Here is a 19,947-nt window from a genome sequence, read left to right on the forward strand (position 1 = left end):
TCTTCAAATAACATTCTATTCACTTGAAAGATTTCCATGCAAAAGTAATTACAAAGCAGTACACAGAGGAAACAATTTGTTCCATGCAAGGTTCTTATTTCTCACAGCAAAGATAAAATACCCATTTTGAAAAGAGCAATGTACCTATTCTTTTGTTCGCAAAGAAAGCATTTTTGATCAAGGTGAGAAAATTCGCTGTTGACAGGCTGAGTATTTTAATGTCAGGATTGCATTGGTGGTAGTGAACATTCTTATGCCAACTGTAAGCACAAGTCACATTATGAGTCAGGCACTTTGCACTCTATTCCCACGATTGCAACCCAAAGCAGTTCCTCGATTCCTATTTTAAGGTTGTAAATGTAATGCAAATTAATCGCTACACCTGCAGCAGTTTGTGCTGTGACTGAGATCAACTTGGGATGATCTAAAAATAAGGCTAATTTTCACATACTTAGCATCTTTAATTTTCAGAGAAACCTTAAAGGTGCCAGGCATGTGAAAGTTTTCTCTAGTCTGGTACACATACACATTTGATCACCGAGTTGAAAGGGCTGTATGATATAGATACAAGGAACTGCATATGCTAGTTCACAAAAAAAGGCAGAGTGCTGGAGTAACTCAGTAGGTCAGGCAGCATCGCTGGAGAAAATGTATAGGTGACATTTTTGTGGTTGATGGGGTGGGGTGGAAGGAGGAGGGGCAGGACAAAGCCTGGCAAGTGGTGGGTGGATGCAGGTGAGGGGAGTTTATGATAGGTGGATGACTGAACAAACACCAGAGATGAAAAGACAAAATGGTATAAGATAAGGATAGAAGTGCAAATTGTGAAGCTAGAGGAAGCCATTTAGGTGGAAGGGGAGATGGAAGGGAAGAAATGGGTGCAGTAAATAGTAGGCCACTTTGCACTATAAGTCTGCTCCACCATTCAATTATATTACATCTGAACTTTTAATTTAATGCCCCACATAATCCTCCAATCTCTTAAATTGGTTTAATATTCAAAAAATATTTACCTCAACCTTGAACATACTCATAACCCAAGAAATGTCTCACCTCAATCTAAATAGCTGATTTCTTATTCTAGTATTGTCACCCTAATGCTAGGCTTCCCAGATAAGCAAATCAAAACATTTACCCTTTTCAATAGCTATGATTTTCATATTTCAACACGATTAACTGCAATTCCTTTTAACTGGGCAGAGAATATTGGCCTATGGCCCAGTATACTCAATGTGCTCTCAAAGGATAATTCTTCTAAGCCATTATCCATCGGGTGAGCTTTCACTTCCTTAGCTCCTAGGCAGGTATATTCTTGAGATAATTGACCAAAATTGTATAAAGTGCTTGTTTGATTCCACAACCTACATTGCTAAGGGCTGACTTATTCATTTTCCCAGTTGCTTATGCGTTCTTCTCACAACTCTTCAAACATTTTTCTCCCCGACTTTTCCTATCAATTTGCATATCTTGATAATTTTCTCATCTCACTTTCCATGTCTAGTTCTCACCCGTTATTTCACCCACTGGTAAAACCGATCTTTATTCTGAGCTTCAGAGGGAGACAAAGGAAAAGATTTTTTTAAATCTCATAGCCTCCGTGAAAAAATGCAGCATTCCCACAGAATGATACAAATCATTGGCTGATGACAGCTCCAGGTGGAGAAGGAACATTTAGGGTGGCACTCGAGTCTGTGTCTCAGGAGCACGCAGAAGTCTAGTAAGAATGACAGATGCAGCACAAACTACAAGTTTAACCATCCTGTCAGGCACCTTCTGTCAGTCTGTGGAATATTGAAATGATGTGTACATGTCATGCTGGACTAGCCAAGGAGGTCAAGCGTGTCACAGTTAACGTCTGCTCTAGCTTTGTATCACAATTACATTTTGTTACATATCGCATGGTCTTTTCTTCCAATTCTACGATATAGTCCTAAATAATTGAGAATAAAGCAACAAACCTTGCAAAGTGCAACTAGTTTCAACCTGCCGTTTTTTGACTGTTAACCAATCCTCATTCCTGTATATTGCATGCGGTTCCATGAGCCCCATTTTGTGTTTTAACATGTTAGAATGGCAATTATTTGAAAGATCTTTGAAAATTCAAATACACTATTTTCTCCTTAAACTCCTTTGCTCGGCTCCAACGAGAGATTTGCCCTTTCACAAATTTATGTTGATTTTGCCGAGTCATGTAATGGTATTCTAAGAGTCCTGACACTACAAAAGATACAGTCTTGCAGATGATGGCAGTTAGCATCCTGGAGTGACTGCTCCAAGAGGGTAGATAAGAAGGAAGGCAGACACTCGTGGAATGTCTGTGTACGGTAGGTGCAAGGCTTTGGGTTGAGGAGGTAAATCCGAGGCCTTGGTGACGAGGGTGGCAGTGGCTAAGGTAGGCTTTGTGCTTTTTCTTTCTTACTTTTTGTAAATATCCTGTAAACTAGTGTAATAGAGATGGCAGTGATATGCTCTTCCTGCAGAATGTGGGAAGTCAGAGAGCCTTCCAGTGATCCTGAACACTCCCCTGTGAGAGCTGTATCTAGTTGGATCTCATTGTCGACTGCATTGGAGAACTGGAGCAGCAGTTGGATGAGCTCACAATGTGGGAGACCTGGACGACGTCTATCATGTGGGAGACTGAGGATATCATTGAGACGAGTTGCGATGACGTGTCATATCTACGGTATGGGAAGAAAGTAGATGGATGACCACCAGGAAAGGATGGAGGCAGAGTGCACGTGGGGACATTCCCCTCAACAACAGGCATGCCCCTTTGTATACAATGAAAGAACAACAGTGTTGTCTTTGAATAGACACAAAATGCTGGCGTAACTCAGCAGGTCAGACAGCATCTCTGGAAAAAAGGAATAGGTGACGTTTCGGGTCGAGGTATTCTATTCCTTTTCTCCAGAGATGCCGTCTGACCCGCTGCGTTACTCCAGCGTTTTGTGTCTATCTTCAGTTTAAACCAGCATCTGCAGTTCCTTCCTACACAGGTAGTGTAGGAAGTGGTGCTGGGCTTGGATCTAAGACATAGTGGGGAAAGGGTGAAAACAGACAGAGCCGCAGTGATAGGAGATTCATTAGTTAGGGGAACACAGGAGATTCTGTGGCAATAAATAAAGACTCCAGAATGGTGTGTTGGTTTCTTGGTACCACCATTCAGGATGTCTCAGATTGGTTGCAGAACTTTCTCAAGTGACAGGGTGAGCAGCTGGAAGTTATGCATGTAGGCACAAATGAAAAGGGATGAGGTCCTGCAGAGTGAATACATCAAGTTGGGCAAAAAGTTAAAAAAACAGTTCAAGGGTAGAAATCTCCTGAGCCACATGCTGGTGAGGTTAAGAACAATGAAGATGGGGCATGTAAATCCGTGGCTGAGCAGGGGGCAACGATTTAGAATATTGGGGCATTGGGTTCTCTTCTGGGGCAGAGGCAACCTGTGCAAGAGGGATGAAGGTTGCACCTGAACTGGAGGGGGACAAATATTCTGGTGGGCAGGTTTGCTCATGCTACCTGTGTGGGTTTCGGCTTTATTGGCAGGGGGACGGGATGCAATGCAGGAGTGAGGCAGTTGAGAGTTGGTATGGAAGGCAATGAAAGCAAATTCAGTAGACAGGATAGGCAAGAGCATCTAGAGGAGGAGGAAGGACACTTCGATTATATTTTATTTCCACGCAGGAGGCCTGGTGGGAAAGGTGGATGAACTCTGTGTGGATGGCGATATGCAACTGGGTAAGGGAGGGACAGGACTCGGGGTACAGGTGCAACAGGTAAAAGAGAGGGCATTGCTTATATGGGTGGGGCTGAGAAATAAAAAAGGGGATGATTACCTTGTTGAGAATGCAATATAGACCCACAAAGGTTCAATGAGAATTAGATGAACCAACAAGTCAGCCGATTATAGGTGACTGCAAGACTCATGGGGTTGTCAAAGTCGGAGATTTTAACTTCCCAATTATAGACTGGGACTGCCATAGCGCCATGTCTTCAGACCGGGTGGAATTTCTCAAACGGATTCAGGAAAGTTTCCTTGGGCAATATGTAAATGGCCCTTCAAGGCAGAAGGCAAAGGTTACTTTTAGAACATTTGGTAAGGTCAAAAATGTTAGACTGAAAGCCAAGGGAGCTGGGAGTAAAGAAGCCTGGATAAGGTGAGAAATTGAGGCTCCGGTCAGGAAAAATAAGCACCAGCATCAAGGGCTGCACTTCCCGACAGGTTGTGGCTGTGACCATGACTGACAACAGGCCTGGCTCGCTGCCGTGGCAACAAGAATCAGCCCAGAGAGGTTGCCGCCAAGCCTGGCCTCTGCTCGCCCCATGTACCAGAGAGGAGGGAGGCAGAGGGCCGGTAAGCGGACCGGCAACAAGTGGCCCCATGAGAGCAACCGAGGGCGTTACCTTCCACGCCCTCGAGATCGGCTGCGGGAGGCGCCTCCACCGGGGAACAAAAGCTGAAGAGGGCCAGATATGAAGAGGGACATCGGTTCGCAGACGACCGGAATGGAGGCGACGTCTGCAACGGGCTTTTGCAGCCAGCTGCAGATGGGACTGTAAAATGGCGCCAAAAAGTCACCTCTTGTATATGGACTCAATTGGCTCAATCTGTGCATACTGTACTAACCAGGGCGTTTGTGCTTATGTACGGGGATAGTTTTGCTGAGCTGTATGCAAAAAATGTATTACACCATACCTGGTACATCATTGAATCTTTCTTCACCAGTTGTTGCAGCTCACTTTATAGCTACCCGACAGAATGCACTTTCTTCAGGCTGCTGCTACCGACAGGAGTTGCTCTGTCACCGTGGAGCTCCATCCCCTCTTAATCGTTACATTGTCCACTCCCCTGCCGCCTCCTCTGGCAGAGGAGGCAGTGGCCAACAGAAAGATGCGGTAGTTGGTGCAAGGGTCCCACGTTGGCCACAACGCAAGTCGCAAAACAGCCATGTCAACTGGAACATGCGGTGTGTGAAGAAGGGCTCGTTGGTGCACCTTGCCAGCTGGGGGTGGCGTTGGAAGCTGGGGGAGGTAGTGTGCATCGGCAGGTCTGTCGCTATAACCAAAATCCATTATAAATGGGTCCATTAAAGCAAGGGTTTACTGTACTTAAAATATACTTAGACAGGTACATGTATAGGAATATGAGGCCCCACAGTCAGCAAATGGGACCAGCTTACATAGAGCATCTTGGTCAGCACTGACGAGTTGGGCTAAAGGGCCAGTTTCTGTGCTCTATGTCTCCAAATTTAAGTTTAAAGAGAGTGCAGAAAGCAAGGGCATAGTGAATTTGAAGGGATCATGAGAGAGCATGACAGATGTCACTTGGTGACCCAGATGCCAAATGACTGAGATTTCCAAATAGTGAAACTCTGATAATCGGATGTATGGGGAAGGCTTCAGAAGGATCAACTGTAATCCCAATAAATGGAAGAGAAGGCCCACTTCTATTTATGAACCAAAATTTCCAACACTCTACGTTTAACATAAACTAAAGTTGGGCATAGTATTGAAAACCTTGAACACTCATAACATGAACAATGTTCAATGCAGAACAGTATTTAAAATAATAAATTAATACTTTGAAAGGAATGAGAAAGAGTTACTACTTTAAGATAACTATAAAGTTATTTTTTTGGCAGATATCTATAACAAACAAAATACAGATGCGCAACAAACAAACATACAGACAGAACTCTGCTGCTGAACCAGATATAAAATCACAGAACAAACAGCGAGATCTGCTTTAACTCAACATTTAAAGTGCTTTTTTTTTTAACTAAGTACTCTGAAGGTTTATTGACCTGACTGGGTACTTTAACAATCTGTGTCTCATGAGGTAGGAACTACAGCCAAGCCAAAATCAAGTGGTGCAAACAACTTCCTCCCTAAGTGGGAAGTAACAGGAGGGTGAAAATATTAATTTCTCGTTGCTCAGTACAATATAAAAATCAGTTACATATGATGCCTTGTTGCATTCGAAGTAACATTTCCTTTTTACTCCCTCTTGGAATGTGGGATTCACTGGTCAGGTGAGGATTTCATAGCTTTAAGTAGATGTATCATCTTTATTTTATTAAATTACTAATGTCCACGCAATCAAAGTGCTTCAACTAAGTGATTAGCTAATAGTTTCCAAGAGTCTTACTGAACGACAATGAAGAAACGGCAGTATATTTTTTTAAAATTACAGCAGGATATGACATGGAAAATCTATAGGCCATTGGCACCCATAAAATCCTGCTGTCCCTGATTGGTTAAAGTTACATGTCAGGAAATTGATTTCAAAAGCAACTTGGTGAATAATGGCGGTTATTTTGGGAATGGTAGAAAATACAGCCATTACACCTTGACATTGGAGGGATATGTTCAGGATTGTGGATGGAGTGCTCATCAACAAGATTTGGATGGAAAACTAGTAATGTTGGAGCTAAGGTCATCCAGGCAATTTGTGGAGAATTCTATTTTATGTGTGACTTGTGACAAGTCATGGACAAGCTTTGATCTCAAATCAGTACACATTGCAGACACAAACACTACAGTAGCAAACATCCCCACTTCTGACCTTGCGATGGACAGAAGATAATTGCTTAACATCGCAAACTTGGCTTTCTTGATGTCAGAAATCACAAGGGGAACTCCCAGCACCTGCAGGTTTCCTCCCCCCTCCAAGCCACAGACCATCTTTAGTTGGAAATAAACTAAATCCTAGAATTTCTGTCCAAAAAACACGGTGCGAGGACCTTCAACAGAAAAACTGCAGTTGTTCAAAGTAGTGGTTCACTGTCATATTCTCAAGAGCACTTAGTAATTAGTTGCCAGTGTCAACCTGATCCTGAATAAATGCTGAAAATAGTTGGATTGAGGATACTCTACAGTGGGATGATTGAGATGTACATATAACTATTTCTCTTCTTGCTTGAGAAGTGCCATGTTAGTGCTGACTATGATACCTGCTGCAACTTTATAGATGGGCAACAATTTATGAGATCCAATTAGTCCTGTTTTTATGGGCAGAATATGCCTAATTAATTTTCTCCTATATGAGGGATTTATCAAGATGTAGATGCATGGAAGCAGCTTGACATAGCACAGACAAAAGAGGAACATAGGCTTTCAGCACAACAACTGGGATACTGCAGGATTTATTCTATGTGCTCAGCCATCACGTATCTGAATAAAATATTTGAAATCCATCATTAAAATTCCTGGGTTACTCGGGTAGAATGGAGTTCCTGAAATGAATCAGTCGCTCAGCACTCATCACAAAAAAGGCTCAAACCATGTCTTTTGTATTCATCAGTAGGACTTTGCCTTCACTGAGAACTGATCCATTCACAGAGCCATCTCCTGTTGTCATTGTTTCACTGTCCATTTCACTTGCTTGGACATTGAAGGACAGCAGGGCTTGCATCTAACCCACTGGTCATAACATTGATTTGCTATAACGCTTCTGCTGCTTATCGTCTTGTGTTGTTCATTTAGGCGATTTTTTTAAAGTACATCTAATGTGCTGCTGCATGACACCAGCACATTTCAATGGATCAAGGATGGACTCCAGGTTTGACAGTGATGATAGAGAAAGATATACAAAACCAGAGTTACAGATTACGCTGAAATCCAATTCTGGTTAAGGACTATGCCACCTAATGAATGCTTGTGAAGTGCCATGTCAAACTATTCTGTTTAGCATGGGTGAGATGGTTGGTCTCAGTGGGAATTAATTATTGGTTACTCTTACGAATATAGTCATGGAGAGATGCACGTGACACACAAGGATGCTCGCAAAATGCAAAAACAAAGTCGGCTACCCTGGTATTAGTTCTTTCTGCACTTATATTAGGCTCGTCTAACACTTGTGTCTATCAGGATGTGACTCCATCTGTACTAGCGCCGATGAGCGACTCACTCATGGGCATAGGTACCAGTTTAAATTCTGTTCCACTTGCTGTCCTGTTTACAAATACACAGGACTAGATGTTAAAAGTCCAAATTGCCAAATATCAATTTACTCCCGATGGTGATGGGAGCCTTCTGCACTCACCCATGCTCCTCCAATGTTGAGAAAGGCTAGGCAGACACGTCATTGGGGTTATCAAGTGGGCACCTACTTTCATCGACGTTTCGCTGATTGAACCCACGACGTCTCCAGTAGGCTCAGCGGTGCATTCTGGCATCCCAGAACCACCCCCCTCTGCATCTGTCTAGTCGGTTATTTGGGAGACCAAATGGGGTCTTTCCTCTTTTTGGTCTCCCAAATAACAGACTAGACAGATGCCGAGGAGGGGGGGGGGGTTGCTCTTCCCCCCAAATGGTTCATTTGGAGTACTATTTCATCAGCTTTGAGGGGACTGTAATAAACAAGAGCCTCCTCAGCATGGCAAGTGTACTTTTTCATGTACAAGTTTTGCATGTACCTCTTTGCCGTTAAATGTTCCTAGAACTATGACAAAACAAGCATAGGTTGTTGAACACACAAATATTTATCACATTAACTTATTGTGCTAGAAAGGTACAATAAAATCATGAGGTTACGATAATTATTTCCGTTAAGTTCCTGGTAATCATTGACGACTGCTGGTATTGTGGTTTCTTTTTAATCCATTCCATCATCCCAAACTGTGGAATTTAAAAATTAAGATTTCATTGTAAGATGATACCAGCAGCAGGATGCAGGTGATAATTATGAACTGCTAGTTCCTTGCTCCAGCTACTTGAAACACACTAATCCTTGTGATTGTTGTCATGACAATATGCTGGAAACAGCAATTAATTTTCCTTCGTATAAATTATTTTTTCAGCAAATATGATGGTTCATAAAGGAAGTTACTGAATAAAGTTGGAGCACGTGTAACGGGGGACAATATACTACTCTGGATTGAGATTTGCTTAACATATAGAGAAGAGCAGGAATGAACAGAGGTTGTGTCGAGTGAGGTAACAATGGGATCAGTGCTTAAGCCCCAACTATTCACAAGCTTGATATAGTTGAGAGGGCCAAAGGTAAACATGCAAGTTTGCTTAAAGCACTTAAGACAGAAATAGTCATACAGCACGGAAACAGGCCAATCGGTCCAACTTGCTCATGCCGCCTAAGATAACCAATCTACACTAGTCCCACCTGCCTGTGTTTGGCCCATATATCCCTCTAAACCTCTCCTATCCAATATACTGTCCAAATGTCTTTAAAATATTGTTATAATGTTCAGCATTTTTTTTATGGTGAGAGATCGAGAATTTCTGGTGCTCAAAGGAACATTTGCACTCAAATGTAGGTTGTGAAGACTTGTTATCACTTGAGGATCTGAGAACAAGAGTAAGTCCGTAGGAAGGAACTGCAGATGCTGGTTGAAACCGAAGATAGACACAAAGACAACAAGAGTAAGTCTGTTGTACCAAAATTACATCTGGTCCTGGTGAAACCACAACTGGATCACCATGTACAATGTTGCTCCCCTTACCTTAAAATATAAACTTTCCAGAGAGGTACAGCTGATGGAACAGACAAGTTCCTGAAATGCTTCAGAGGTCAGTGAACCTTTGGAATTCACGCCCAGAGAGCAATGAAGGGCCAGTCATAAATTTCATAAAAAACTGAGATTGATATATTTTTTGATATTTGAGTAACTTGTCCATTTTCTCCAGAGATGCTGCTTGACCCACTGAATAATTCCAGCACTTTGTCTTTTTTGTAAGCCTGCATCTGCAATTCCTTGTTCCTCTTTGTTCAGTGGTCGTTACTTCACAACAGAAGCATATTCTCTATTGCTTGTATGTTACAATACAAGCGCAGGTAAAACTATTTGGAGGAGGATACATCTCTTCATCGATCTACAAAAGGCCTCTTGCAACTTCAATAGATATAGTAGATCCTGCCCTTTGAAAGATCCTATTTCATAGAAACATAGAAAATAGGTGCAGGAGTAGGCCATTAGGCCCTTCGAGCCTGCACCGCCATTCGATATGATCATGGCTGATCATCCAACTAAGTATCCCATCCCTGCCTTCTCTCCATACCCCCTGATCCCTTTAGCCCTAACTCCCTCTTAAATATAGCCAATTAACTGGCCTCAACTACCTTCTGTGGCAGAGAATTCCACAGATTCACCACTCTCTGTGTAAAAAATGATTTTCTCATCTCGGTCCTAAAAGACTTCCCTCTTATCCTTAAACTGTGACCCCTAGTTCTGGACTTCCCCAACATCAGGAATAATCTTCCTGCATCTAGCCTGTCCAACCCCTTAAGAATTTTGTGTTTCTATACGATCCCCCCTCAATCTTCTTAATTCCAGCGTGTACAAGCCGAGTCTATCCAGTCTTTCTTCATATGAAAGTCCTGCCATCCCAGGAATCAGTCTGGTGAACCTTCTCTGTACTCCCTCTATGGCAACAATGTCTTTCCTCAGATTAGGAGACCAAAACTGTACGCAATTCTCCAGGTTTGGTCTCACCAACACCCTGTACAACTGCAGTAGAACCTCCCTGCTCTTATACTCAAATCCTTTTGCTATGAATGCTAACATACCATTTGCTTTCTTCACTGCCTGCTGCACCTGCATTCCTACTTTCAATGACTGGTGTACCATGACACCCAGGTCTCGTTGCATCTCCCCTTTTCCTAATCGGCCACCATTCAGTTAATAGTCGACTTTCCTGTTTTTGCCACCAAAGTGGATAACCTCACATTTAGCCACATTATACTGCATCTGCCATGCATTTGCCCACTCACCCAACCTATTCAAGTCACCTTGCAGCTTCCTAGCATCCTCCTCACAGCTAACACTGCCCCCCAGCTTTGTGTCATCCACAAACTTGGAGATGTTGCATTCAATTCCCTCATCCAGATCATTAATATATATTGTAAATAGCTGGGGTCCCAGCACTGAGCCTTGCGGTACCCCACTAGTCACTGCCCGCCATTCTGAAAAGGACCCGTTTACTCCCACTCTTTGCTTCCTGTCTGCCAGCCAGTTCTCTATCCACATCAATACTGAACCCCCAATACCGTGTGCTTTAAGTTTGTATACTAATCTCTTATGTGGGACCTTGTCGAAAGCCTTCTGAAAGTCCAGATATAACACATCCACTGGTTCTCCCTTATCCACTCTACTAGTTAAAAATTCTCCTCGAAAAATTCTATAAGATTCGTCAGACATGATTTACCTTTCATAAATCCATGCTGACTTTGTCCAATGAATTCACCACTTTCCAAATGTGCTGCTATCCCATCTTTAATAACTGACTCCAGAATTTTCCCCACCACCGATGTTAGACTAACTGGTCTGTAATTCCCCGTTTTCTCTCTCCCTCCCTTTTTAAAAAGTGGGGTTACATTAGCTACCCTCCAGTCCTCAGGAACTACTCCAGAATCTACTTTCAAAGTACGCTGAATAAATTCACTGGTCAGTTACTTCACTGATGTTTGAGACAATAATATCCTTTACAAATACTCACTCGTGGTTTCCTATACAACATTTTGTATTTTCCAAGTATTATAAATTAGCTCTGAAACACTTTAGAATGCCCTGAGGTTTTGGAGTGCTATGAATAAATTCCTTTTTTGTTTGCATACCAAGCTTTATGTTGTAGCAGGATTCCAACCCTATGCTTAACTTACAACCACAAAGGACTGGAAGGTGTAGCAAGATCAAAGCTAACTTTGTCAACAGAAAAATGTCATTTATTCAAGAAGTAGAGTGGTTACATTTTTCTAGATGAACACATGTCAAATAGGATACACGCAACAGCAACAAAATGTCAGTCATAACAATTTTTTTTTTAAATTGTCACTGAAATTCCCAATATCCATTTAAAAATCGTAAGTACAGAGTTTTTTTCACATTCTCCACCCTCATTTTTATACGTTAGGCCATTTCAATTAATTAATCTCCTTTGCTGTAGCTATTAAAGACCAAATTAAAAGTTACCACTTTTAATGGCTCCTGGTACAGTCCTTCAATGATTATTGTGGAAAATGTAAAATTTATAAAATGTTTAGTGCTTTATCATAATAATGTACGGTGCAAGCAAATTATTCAAATGTCACAGGTTCTATAACATCACCTTCAGATCAGATTCAGATTCAATTTTAATTGTCATTGTCAGTGTACAGTACAGAGACAACGAAATGCATTTAGCATCTCCCTGGAAGAGCGACATAGCAAACGATTTGAATAAATAATGATAAGTGTCCGGGGGGGGTGGTGATTGGCAGTCACCGAGGTACGTTGTTGAGTAGAGTGACAGCAGCCGGGAAGAAGCTGTTCCTGGACCTGCTGGTTCGGCAACGGAGAGACCTGTAGCGCCTCCCGGATGGTAGGAGGGTAAACAGTCCATGGTTGGGGTGAGAGCAGTCCTTAGCGATGCTGAGCGCCCTCCGCAGACAACGCTTGCTTTAGACAGACTCAATAGAGGGGAGCGAGGAACCGGTGATGCGTTGGGCAATTTTCACCACCCTCTGCAATGCCTTCCGGTCGGAGACAGATCAGTTGCCATAACATACTGTGATGCAGTTGGTAAGGATGCTCTCGATGGTGCAGCGGTAGAAGTTCACCAGGATCTGAGGAGACAGATGGACCTTCTTCAGTCTCCTCAGGAAGAAGAGACACTGGTGAGCCTTCTTGATCAGAGTTGAGGTATGTGGGTCCAAGAGAGGTCATCGGAGATGATGACTCCCAGGAACCTGAAGCTAGAAACACGTTCCATCTCTGTCCCATTAATGTGGATGGGGGTGTGTGCATGCTTGGGGGGGGGGGGGGGGGGGGGTGCTTCACCTCTACCTCCACCCCTTACTGCCTCATTCTATCCTCAAACTCATGGCTAATTATGCACAATCCTTCAGGAACTCATCATTAGAATATAAAAGGAAATCAAGATTTGGAACTTAATATCATAATAACACATACAGTGCTCTCTGGTGAACTAACTAAACCTGGTACCAAGATATTAAATATGCCATTGAATGACCCATTTGATATTATCATAGAATTGGACCTCCCTCACACAAAGATGAAATTAAAAAATCTACTTTGCCTGCTGAGAGTCTCAAACTCAGGTTAATTGTAATTAATAAGCATCTTCCATCTTATTTAATCAATTTTACTCAAGCAATACTTAAGTTGGATGTCTAGACAATCCTCGGAGCATTAGAGACAAATTAAAGCAGTTATTAAGACGTGTTATATCCTCAGGTGTTATAAACTTACAAATCCATCAGGTTTTATTTTTAATATGGACAAAGGTTTGGAATCTGCAATTGTAACTTTAATATCACATGACAGGAAAAATGACAAACAGCGTGAAGTCATACAGCATCCCATGAGAGGAAGGGATATTGCAACAATATTTTCTAGCTTAGATTGCAAGGAAATGCAAAACCCATAGCACCAAAGTAAGTCATTTTTCAATCCCAGCTAATGTCAATCAGAGAACCGGTGATCTACTCAAACTAAACAATGTCTCGGCATTACACTTGGTAAGCCTATTAATTCTCAATCTTTAATGAGATTTAATTGTCTTTCGTGAGTTTGAAAGTTTGAAAGAGCTATATAACAAAGGAATTTGGCAGGTAATAGCATAACATTGTCTCTAATTTGTTATAAAATAATGGTAAACTCAATTTCTCTCATAGGTTGTGAAGTCAAGGAATGGGGAAGTCATAATGGTGCACTCTTCCAGAATTTAATGAATGTTGCAGGGGCAGTTAAATAAAAGATTCACTTACAAGACCGCAGTGCTTGGTACAACAAAATAGAAAATAGAACAAGTTATTTACCAACAATTTTGATAGAATTAAGAAAAAATGATTTTCTTACTCCTTTGGGAGAATACAGCAAAGTCCAGAAATAAGATATTGTTCCATATATGTAGATATATTGGAGAAAAATCAGAGAGCAATAAGACTATAATAACACTGAACTTTAATTAGCTTAAGATATACGTGCATCAGCACAATGTTCATACAAATTTCTACTTGGATTACATTTATAATCCTATTAAGACATCATAACTGCAGTTCAGTGTCTTCAATTTCCCATGTCATTTCCCTCAGCATTTACACATACTTCAAAGTGGGAATTAAGATTTTAGAACAGTTGAAGGTGGTGAATATTGATATATAATTTTTATTTTGCCAAAGTATACATTCATTCATGACATCCAATTCGATTGTTAAAAAATATCCCTTCCTGCCCTTCTTGTACCTTCAAGTACAGTCTCTGACACTTTAGTCCCCATCTTCCTCAATGCTTCTCCATCATCATCATCTCACTGGTCAGGTCTTGCCCCCATCTCCTTTCCAACATTCTCTGGCCTATTACAATCAGTCTTGGGAAGGATCCCAATCTGAAATGTCCACTCTCCACAGATGCTGCCTGACCTGCTGAGTTACTCCAGCACTTTGTGTTCTGCTCAAGATTCCAGCATCTGCAGTTCCTTGTGGCTCCATGAAGTTAATTTGTAAATAACTGGCAGTTTTTATAAAAAATGCTTTGAAAAATAAAAAGATAGATGGATTATGAAAACTGCAGATGCTGGTAAAATCGAAGGTAGACACAAAATGCTGGAGAAACTCAGTGGTGAGACAGCATGGATGGAGAGAAGGAATTGGCGACGTTTCGGGTCGAGAACCTTCTTCAGACTGATGTCAGGGGAGGGGTTAGGACAATGAAAGAAAGTGGGCGGAGATAGTGGGACATGTGGGAGGACTGGGAAGGGAGAGGGGAAGGAGAGAGCAAGGGCTACCTGAGGTTAGAGAAGTCAATGTTCATACCGCTGGGGTGTAAAGTCCCCAAGGGAAATACGAGGTGCTGTTCCACCAATTTGCACTGGGCAAATGAGATGAGGTGCAAGTGAACCTTTGCCTCACCTAGAAAGACTGTTTGGGTCCTTGGATGGAGTCAAGGGGGAGGTAAAGGGACAGGTGTTGCATCTCCTGCGATTGCAGGGGTAAGTACCTGGGGAGGGGGTGGTTTGGGTGGTAAGGGACAAGTTGACAAGGGAGTTTCGGAGGGACCAGTCTCTGCGGAAAACAGAAAGGGGTGGATATGGGAAGATGTGGCCAGTAGTGGGATCCCGTTGAAGGTGATGAAAATGTTGGAGGATTATATGCTGTATGTGACAGCTGATGGGGTGAAAGGTGAGGACAAGGGGGAGTCTGTCCTTGTTACGAATGGGGGGAGCTGCGGGATATCGAAAGAGCGGAGCTGCGGGATATCGAGGAGACCCTAGTGAGAGCCTCATCTATAATGGAAGAGGGGAATCCCCGTTTCCTAAAGAATGAGGACATTTCCGATGCCCTGGCATGGAACACCTCATCCTGGGCGCAGATGCGGTGCAAGGGTTGTTTTAACATGCATTCTTCATCACCCAATTGGCTCAATACTAATTCTCAGGAACCCAAGTCATTAAGGTGATGATTCAACTTCCACTATAGAGTTTGAACATATTATCTCTTCAGTAATTTAGCACAACGCTGTATTTGATAGTTTTCATTCCTCCGTTAAATCATTAAACCAAGATCATGTTTGTAAATTAAAGGAGATGAAAAGAATCCCAGATAATATTCAGTTGCATTGTTCTGATGACATAACCAATATCCAGCCTCAATCATCATTGCCAAGGCAAAACTTGTATCATATACCGTTTCAAAATGTGCAAAAACAACTGGTATGCTTACATACAAGAGGAACTGCACTTTAAACATCATCAGTTGGGTGAAGCTTTTGAATGATACTTAAATTGTTAAAAAGCACCATATAATAGCGAGTAGATGTTTTGCATGCCGTTCAATTCCTTAGATACCTCAACATTACACTTCCCTTTGGTGAGGAATTAAGTCAACTCCCAAATCTCACAAGGAGGCAATAAAAGTGGGATTCCATTAACTATCGACTTTTCCAATTCATGATCAGAAAGTTAGCAACATAGGACGCACAACATTATATATGTATTGCTCCCTGCATCGGTGGTCTATTTCAAAACTGCCATCCATTGTCAACTTTACACCTAAATATACTTCCGTTACAGCTGAAGAAACTTCCATGTTGACCATGCTCAATAAAAGGCAAAAATAATGAAGGTTCAATAACGCATCATACAACACATCATGAAGGATAATGAAGCAGGGAGCAAACCAATCTGAGAGTATGTTGAGAAAATGAACAGATCCATTCTGCTGGTTCAATTCATACACAACAGCACGGCTTGAACGATTCCTTCTAAGTTCAAGTTGGGCCTTTGGGGCAATGGTCAATGGTCAAAAATAGGAAGAGCTATGCAAAAATAGGTCTTGCAATTTTGAAAGTGACACCAATTGCTTTGAGAAAGTAGATCTGTGCAATAACAAGAATGTCTGCAACCCTCATTGTTTGACCATAACCATCTATTTTCATCTTATTCCCATCCAAAATAAATCCTAGCCACACTATATGTAGGAAGCTTAAATAATTTTCTTCTCCCAAAATCAAAACTGACAAACTGCGTTTGTGTATTTTGCAAGTCAGCACCTGTACGATCACCTGATTTGAGACAATCCCCTTGGTAAAAGCAGGAGAGATAAACTAATCAGTATGGCTAATGCTGAGACACACACATCTGTAGTTTTTACTTGTGTACAAAGACTACTTCATTCTGTCACAACTTTATGGTATTGCAGCTGCAAGTTACTGTGAAATCAATGGACAGATGCAGATTATGAGTTGCAATGGAACACATGTGACTGCAGATTTACATTTGTGACAGACACAGTAGCTCATTCCTCAATAACAAAAGCTGAATAAAACGTAGTCAAAAACACCGATGAAAATGTGTCTGTCTAATTAATTAAACATGCCGGTTGGATTGAAGAAGCATTACCATCTCATCACCAAGTTGCTGCAACACCGAGTCTTCCAAAACAATCATAGAAAAAAACACTTTATCCTGCCCCTCCTCTCTTCCAGCCCCCCCCACCCCACCACCACCAGTCTGAACAAAGGTCCCGACTCGAAACGTCACCTGGACATGTTCTAGAGAGATGCTGCCTGACCCAACCCGCTGAGTTACTCCAACTAAAATATAAAACAACAGAATCACACGTATCCAAAAATCAGGCCCATGCTTGCCACAACAAACTAACTTGATTACATCAGCCAACAAGAGAAGGTCTCATCCGATGACAGTTTAAATTCATCAATGTAAGCAGGCCAACACAAGTCCCTCCCACAAATCTGAATGACATGCACCATGTACAGACATTATACAGTCTTTTCTGAGAAATCCCAACTTTATCCTCCAATCATTCAATGTTATATGTTGTCTAGTATTTGTCACCTTCAAACCCATCTTCGTGTCATTTGCCTAGAAAATCAAGATGGGTACAATCAATATGCACCATGCTTCATGGACAGTTGAAGAGGCCCTCAAAAATAATTAAACCTTATTTTGTGCATTTTCAACCTAAGGTTTGTCATCTACCCTTTATAATTATAATATGTTAACCATGCCTCCCTGGAGAGATTTTCACATCACTAATTACAATCAATGCCAACATCACCTAGCAATGAAGCCTCAAATAGCATTTTCCTCCTTACCAATAAAAACCAAAATCTGTAGTTATTGAAATCAGCTCAGCGGTTACCAAAGCATGATATTAATCCCAAGACAACTTCCTTGGTCAAAATATAGAGTCTACAATACTCTCAAGCGTATTTTATGTAAAATTGATGTGGCTTTGTTCGTTATTGGATTGTCTCATTAACCTTTTACCGTATCCATCTAACCTATAACATAGAGAATCCTGAATTTAAGCTGCCAATCTCCAACTGAGATTGACATTGGCATCTGAAATGGTTTCAATATTTGGTTGCGAACCTCATTATCCTCCCGTTCCAACTTTTTCTTGGAATATTAACTTTGTATCTACACTGCCAATCCTTGTCCCTTATTCCTTCATTCTTCTATACTGTATGGCAGGAGCAGACTTACATCAGAACAAACTGTGTAATATTAATTTCAACCGCTGCAGTGGTTCATAATTCAGTTTGGTAAACTACTCAACTATGGTTTCCCAATGTGATGAAACAAGCGCTTGTATAATCAAATTGTTAGCATCCTACTTGTACCAAGGTAAGGCCAAATTCTCCCCACAGAGGCAGTACAGTTAAAAACTGGCTAAATAATGAAATAATCGGGCAGGTGCCTTTTGGTGTTAACTATGACTATGAAACATCTCAATTGATAATAAACGGCATTTTCTGGTGACCTATTTTCATACCATGAACCAAAATTTGTAAATAAGATTGCATGAATATCACTAAGCACAAAGGAAAGAGGCTGGTTTGGTGAAAGTAGCAATCTCTGGGTCATTTCCTGAATAAATAAGAAAAAAAGATCATAACCAAAAGACATCAGCAGGAAGCTACAATACACTTCTGGATCACCATAATATGGGAGTTAATTACAGTGTTTAGAAACAATGCGTACCTTGGAAACATTGTGAAAATAATCAAGACCTGTGGGAAATTATTCTGCAAGGCACTAATACCCATTGTATTGTCTAAAAAAGGCAATCATCACACTACTTTTAAGATCCTTTCGTTTTCTCTATCGTGCTTGATTCGGGTTACAAGGGACACTGAAGAACTACAGTTTATATACTCAAGCTTTTTCACTTGCCAACTTCAGATGACCACATGGATATGGAAAAGAGCTGTTCTACAATACAACAGACACAAACTATAGAATTTTTAAAAATCCCCAAAAAAACCATACAGATCAAAAATAACATCAGCAATATTTCCATTAGCTCAAGTAATTGAAAAAGATGCAGAGGGACAATCTGCACCACAAGTTGATACACACCCTACTTTTATATTCATTAATAGTTCTGACAATGTGACCAGTAACCTACAAATGTCCCTTCATCAAGCCTAAATGTTGTCCAAATGTGGGGTGCAGAAAGGTCACAAGCATTTAAAAAAGATCATATAAATTCAATTCATTCCCCGTTTACTGCAATGTCTCACGATAATATTCATGAAGTATTATTGTTTAACACGTAGCAGACAACTGAAGAAGGGATACCAACAAAGGGGGGGGTTGTATGTGTGCGATAATTAAAGACAGTTGGATATGTTTCTGCCTCGGAGACACGTTTCCTTGGATATTAACTGCTGCTTGCTTACCGTGGTGAGTGAAGATGTTGCAGGCGGCCTCGGCGTTCCTGGCTATTGCTTCCCGTCTCCTACCCCCATGTCCGGGCCTCGCCGTGCCAACCCTACCCCTGCCCGGCTGCACCGTCTCCCCGCTAGCACCAGCGAGAGCGGTGCCGCCGACGCGGCCCTGCTGCTGCCCCATCCCCGGCCTCTCCACCAGCGTCCGCCCCGAATCCTTCTCCTAGCGAGACGTTTCCTTTACATCCTCTCCCGGTGTCTTCCCTCGCTTGGCCGCGGGGTTATTGTGTTGCTGTTGGCCCGACACGACCCGGCCCGGCCCCCTCTCCCGTTGCGGCTTCACAGGTAGCGTGGTGACCGGCTGCCGGGCCCCTGCCCCCCCGGCGAAGGGGCGAGATGGTGGCGGCGTCTTGTCCCGTCCACACAAATACAAAGCGGCCCCGGGTAGAGAACTGGGAGGGAGCCCAGTCACTGTCCACACAACAGCCGCCCGCTCCCGCTCCTGTCCCAGCTCCGGCTCCAGCTCCGGCTCCAGCTCCGCATCCGCCCCCGTCCCCGCAGTCCCACTGCAACAGCCTTGCCCCGAGCCACAACGAGGCGCTCTCCCCACGGTCCTCCCAGATGGTCCTCCCAGCTGCTCCTCCGTCCCTGGTCCGAGCTCCTTGATCCTCCGAGCAGTCAGTTCCAGTCGTTCCAGTTACCATCAACAGTGGTTTATTGGTAGGAATCAATATTTAAAACTAGATTTTTTTCCCCCGTCCGGTCAGGCAGCGCCTGTGGAGAGAGAGCAGACTGAATG

The 19,947-nt window shown here is 42.3% G+C and overlaps 1 protein-coding gene across 2 annotated transcripts in view; it reads right to left on the reverse strand.

The window, feature by feature from the left end:
* abl2 (c-abl oncogene 2, non-receptor tyrosine kinase) overlaps positions 1 to 19,603 on the reverse strand; it is an 89,633-nt gene extending 70,030 nt beyond the window's left edge. Inside the window, exon 1 of one of the 2 annotated variants that reach the window (XM_055642187.1) lies at positions 19,161 to 19,603. In XM_055642187.1, the coding sequence (XP_055498162.1) occupies positions 19,161 to 19,332 (172 nt within the window). In that variant the 5' untranslated portion in view covers positions 19,333 to 19,603. The remainder of the gene's footprint in view (positions 1 to 19,160) is intronic. The other variant, XM_055642189.1, reaches the window with a different exon arrangement.
* Between the last annotated feature and the right edge of the window lie 344 nt (positions 19,604 to 19,947).

This window comes from Leucoraja erinacea, chromosome 10 (genome assembly GCF_028641065.1).
Source record: "Leucoraja erinacea ecotype New England chromosome 10, Leri_hhj_1, whole genome shotgun sequence".
Classification (NCBI taxonomy): Eukaryota; Metazoa; Chordata; class Chondrichthyes; order Rajiformes; family Rajidae; genus Leucoraja; species Leucoraja erinaceus.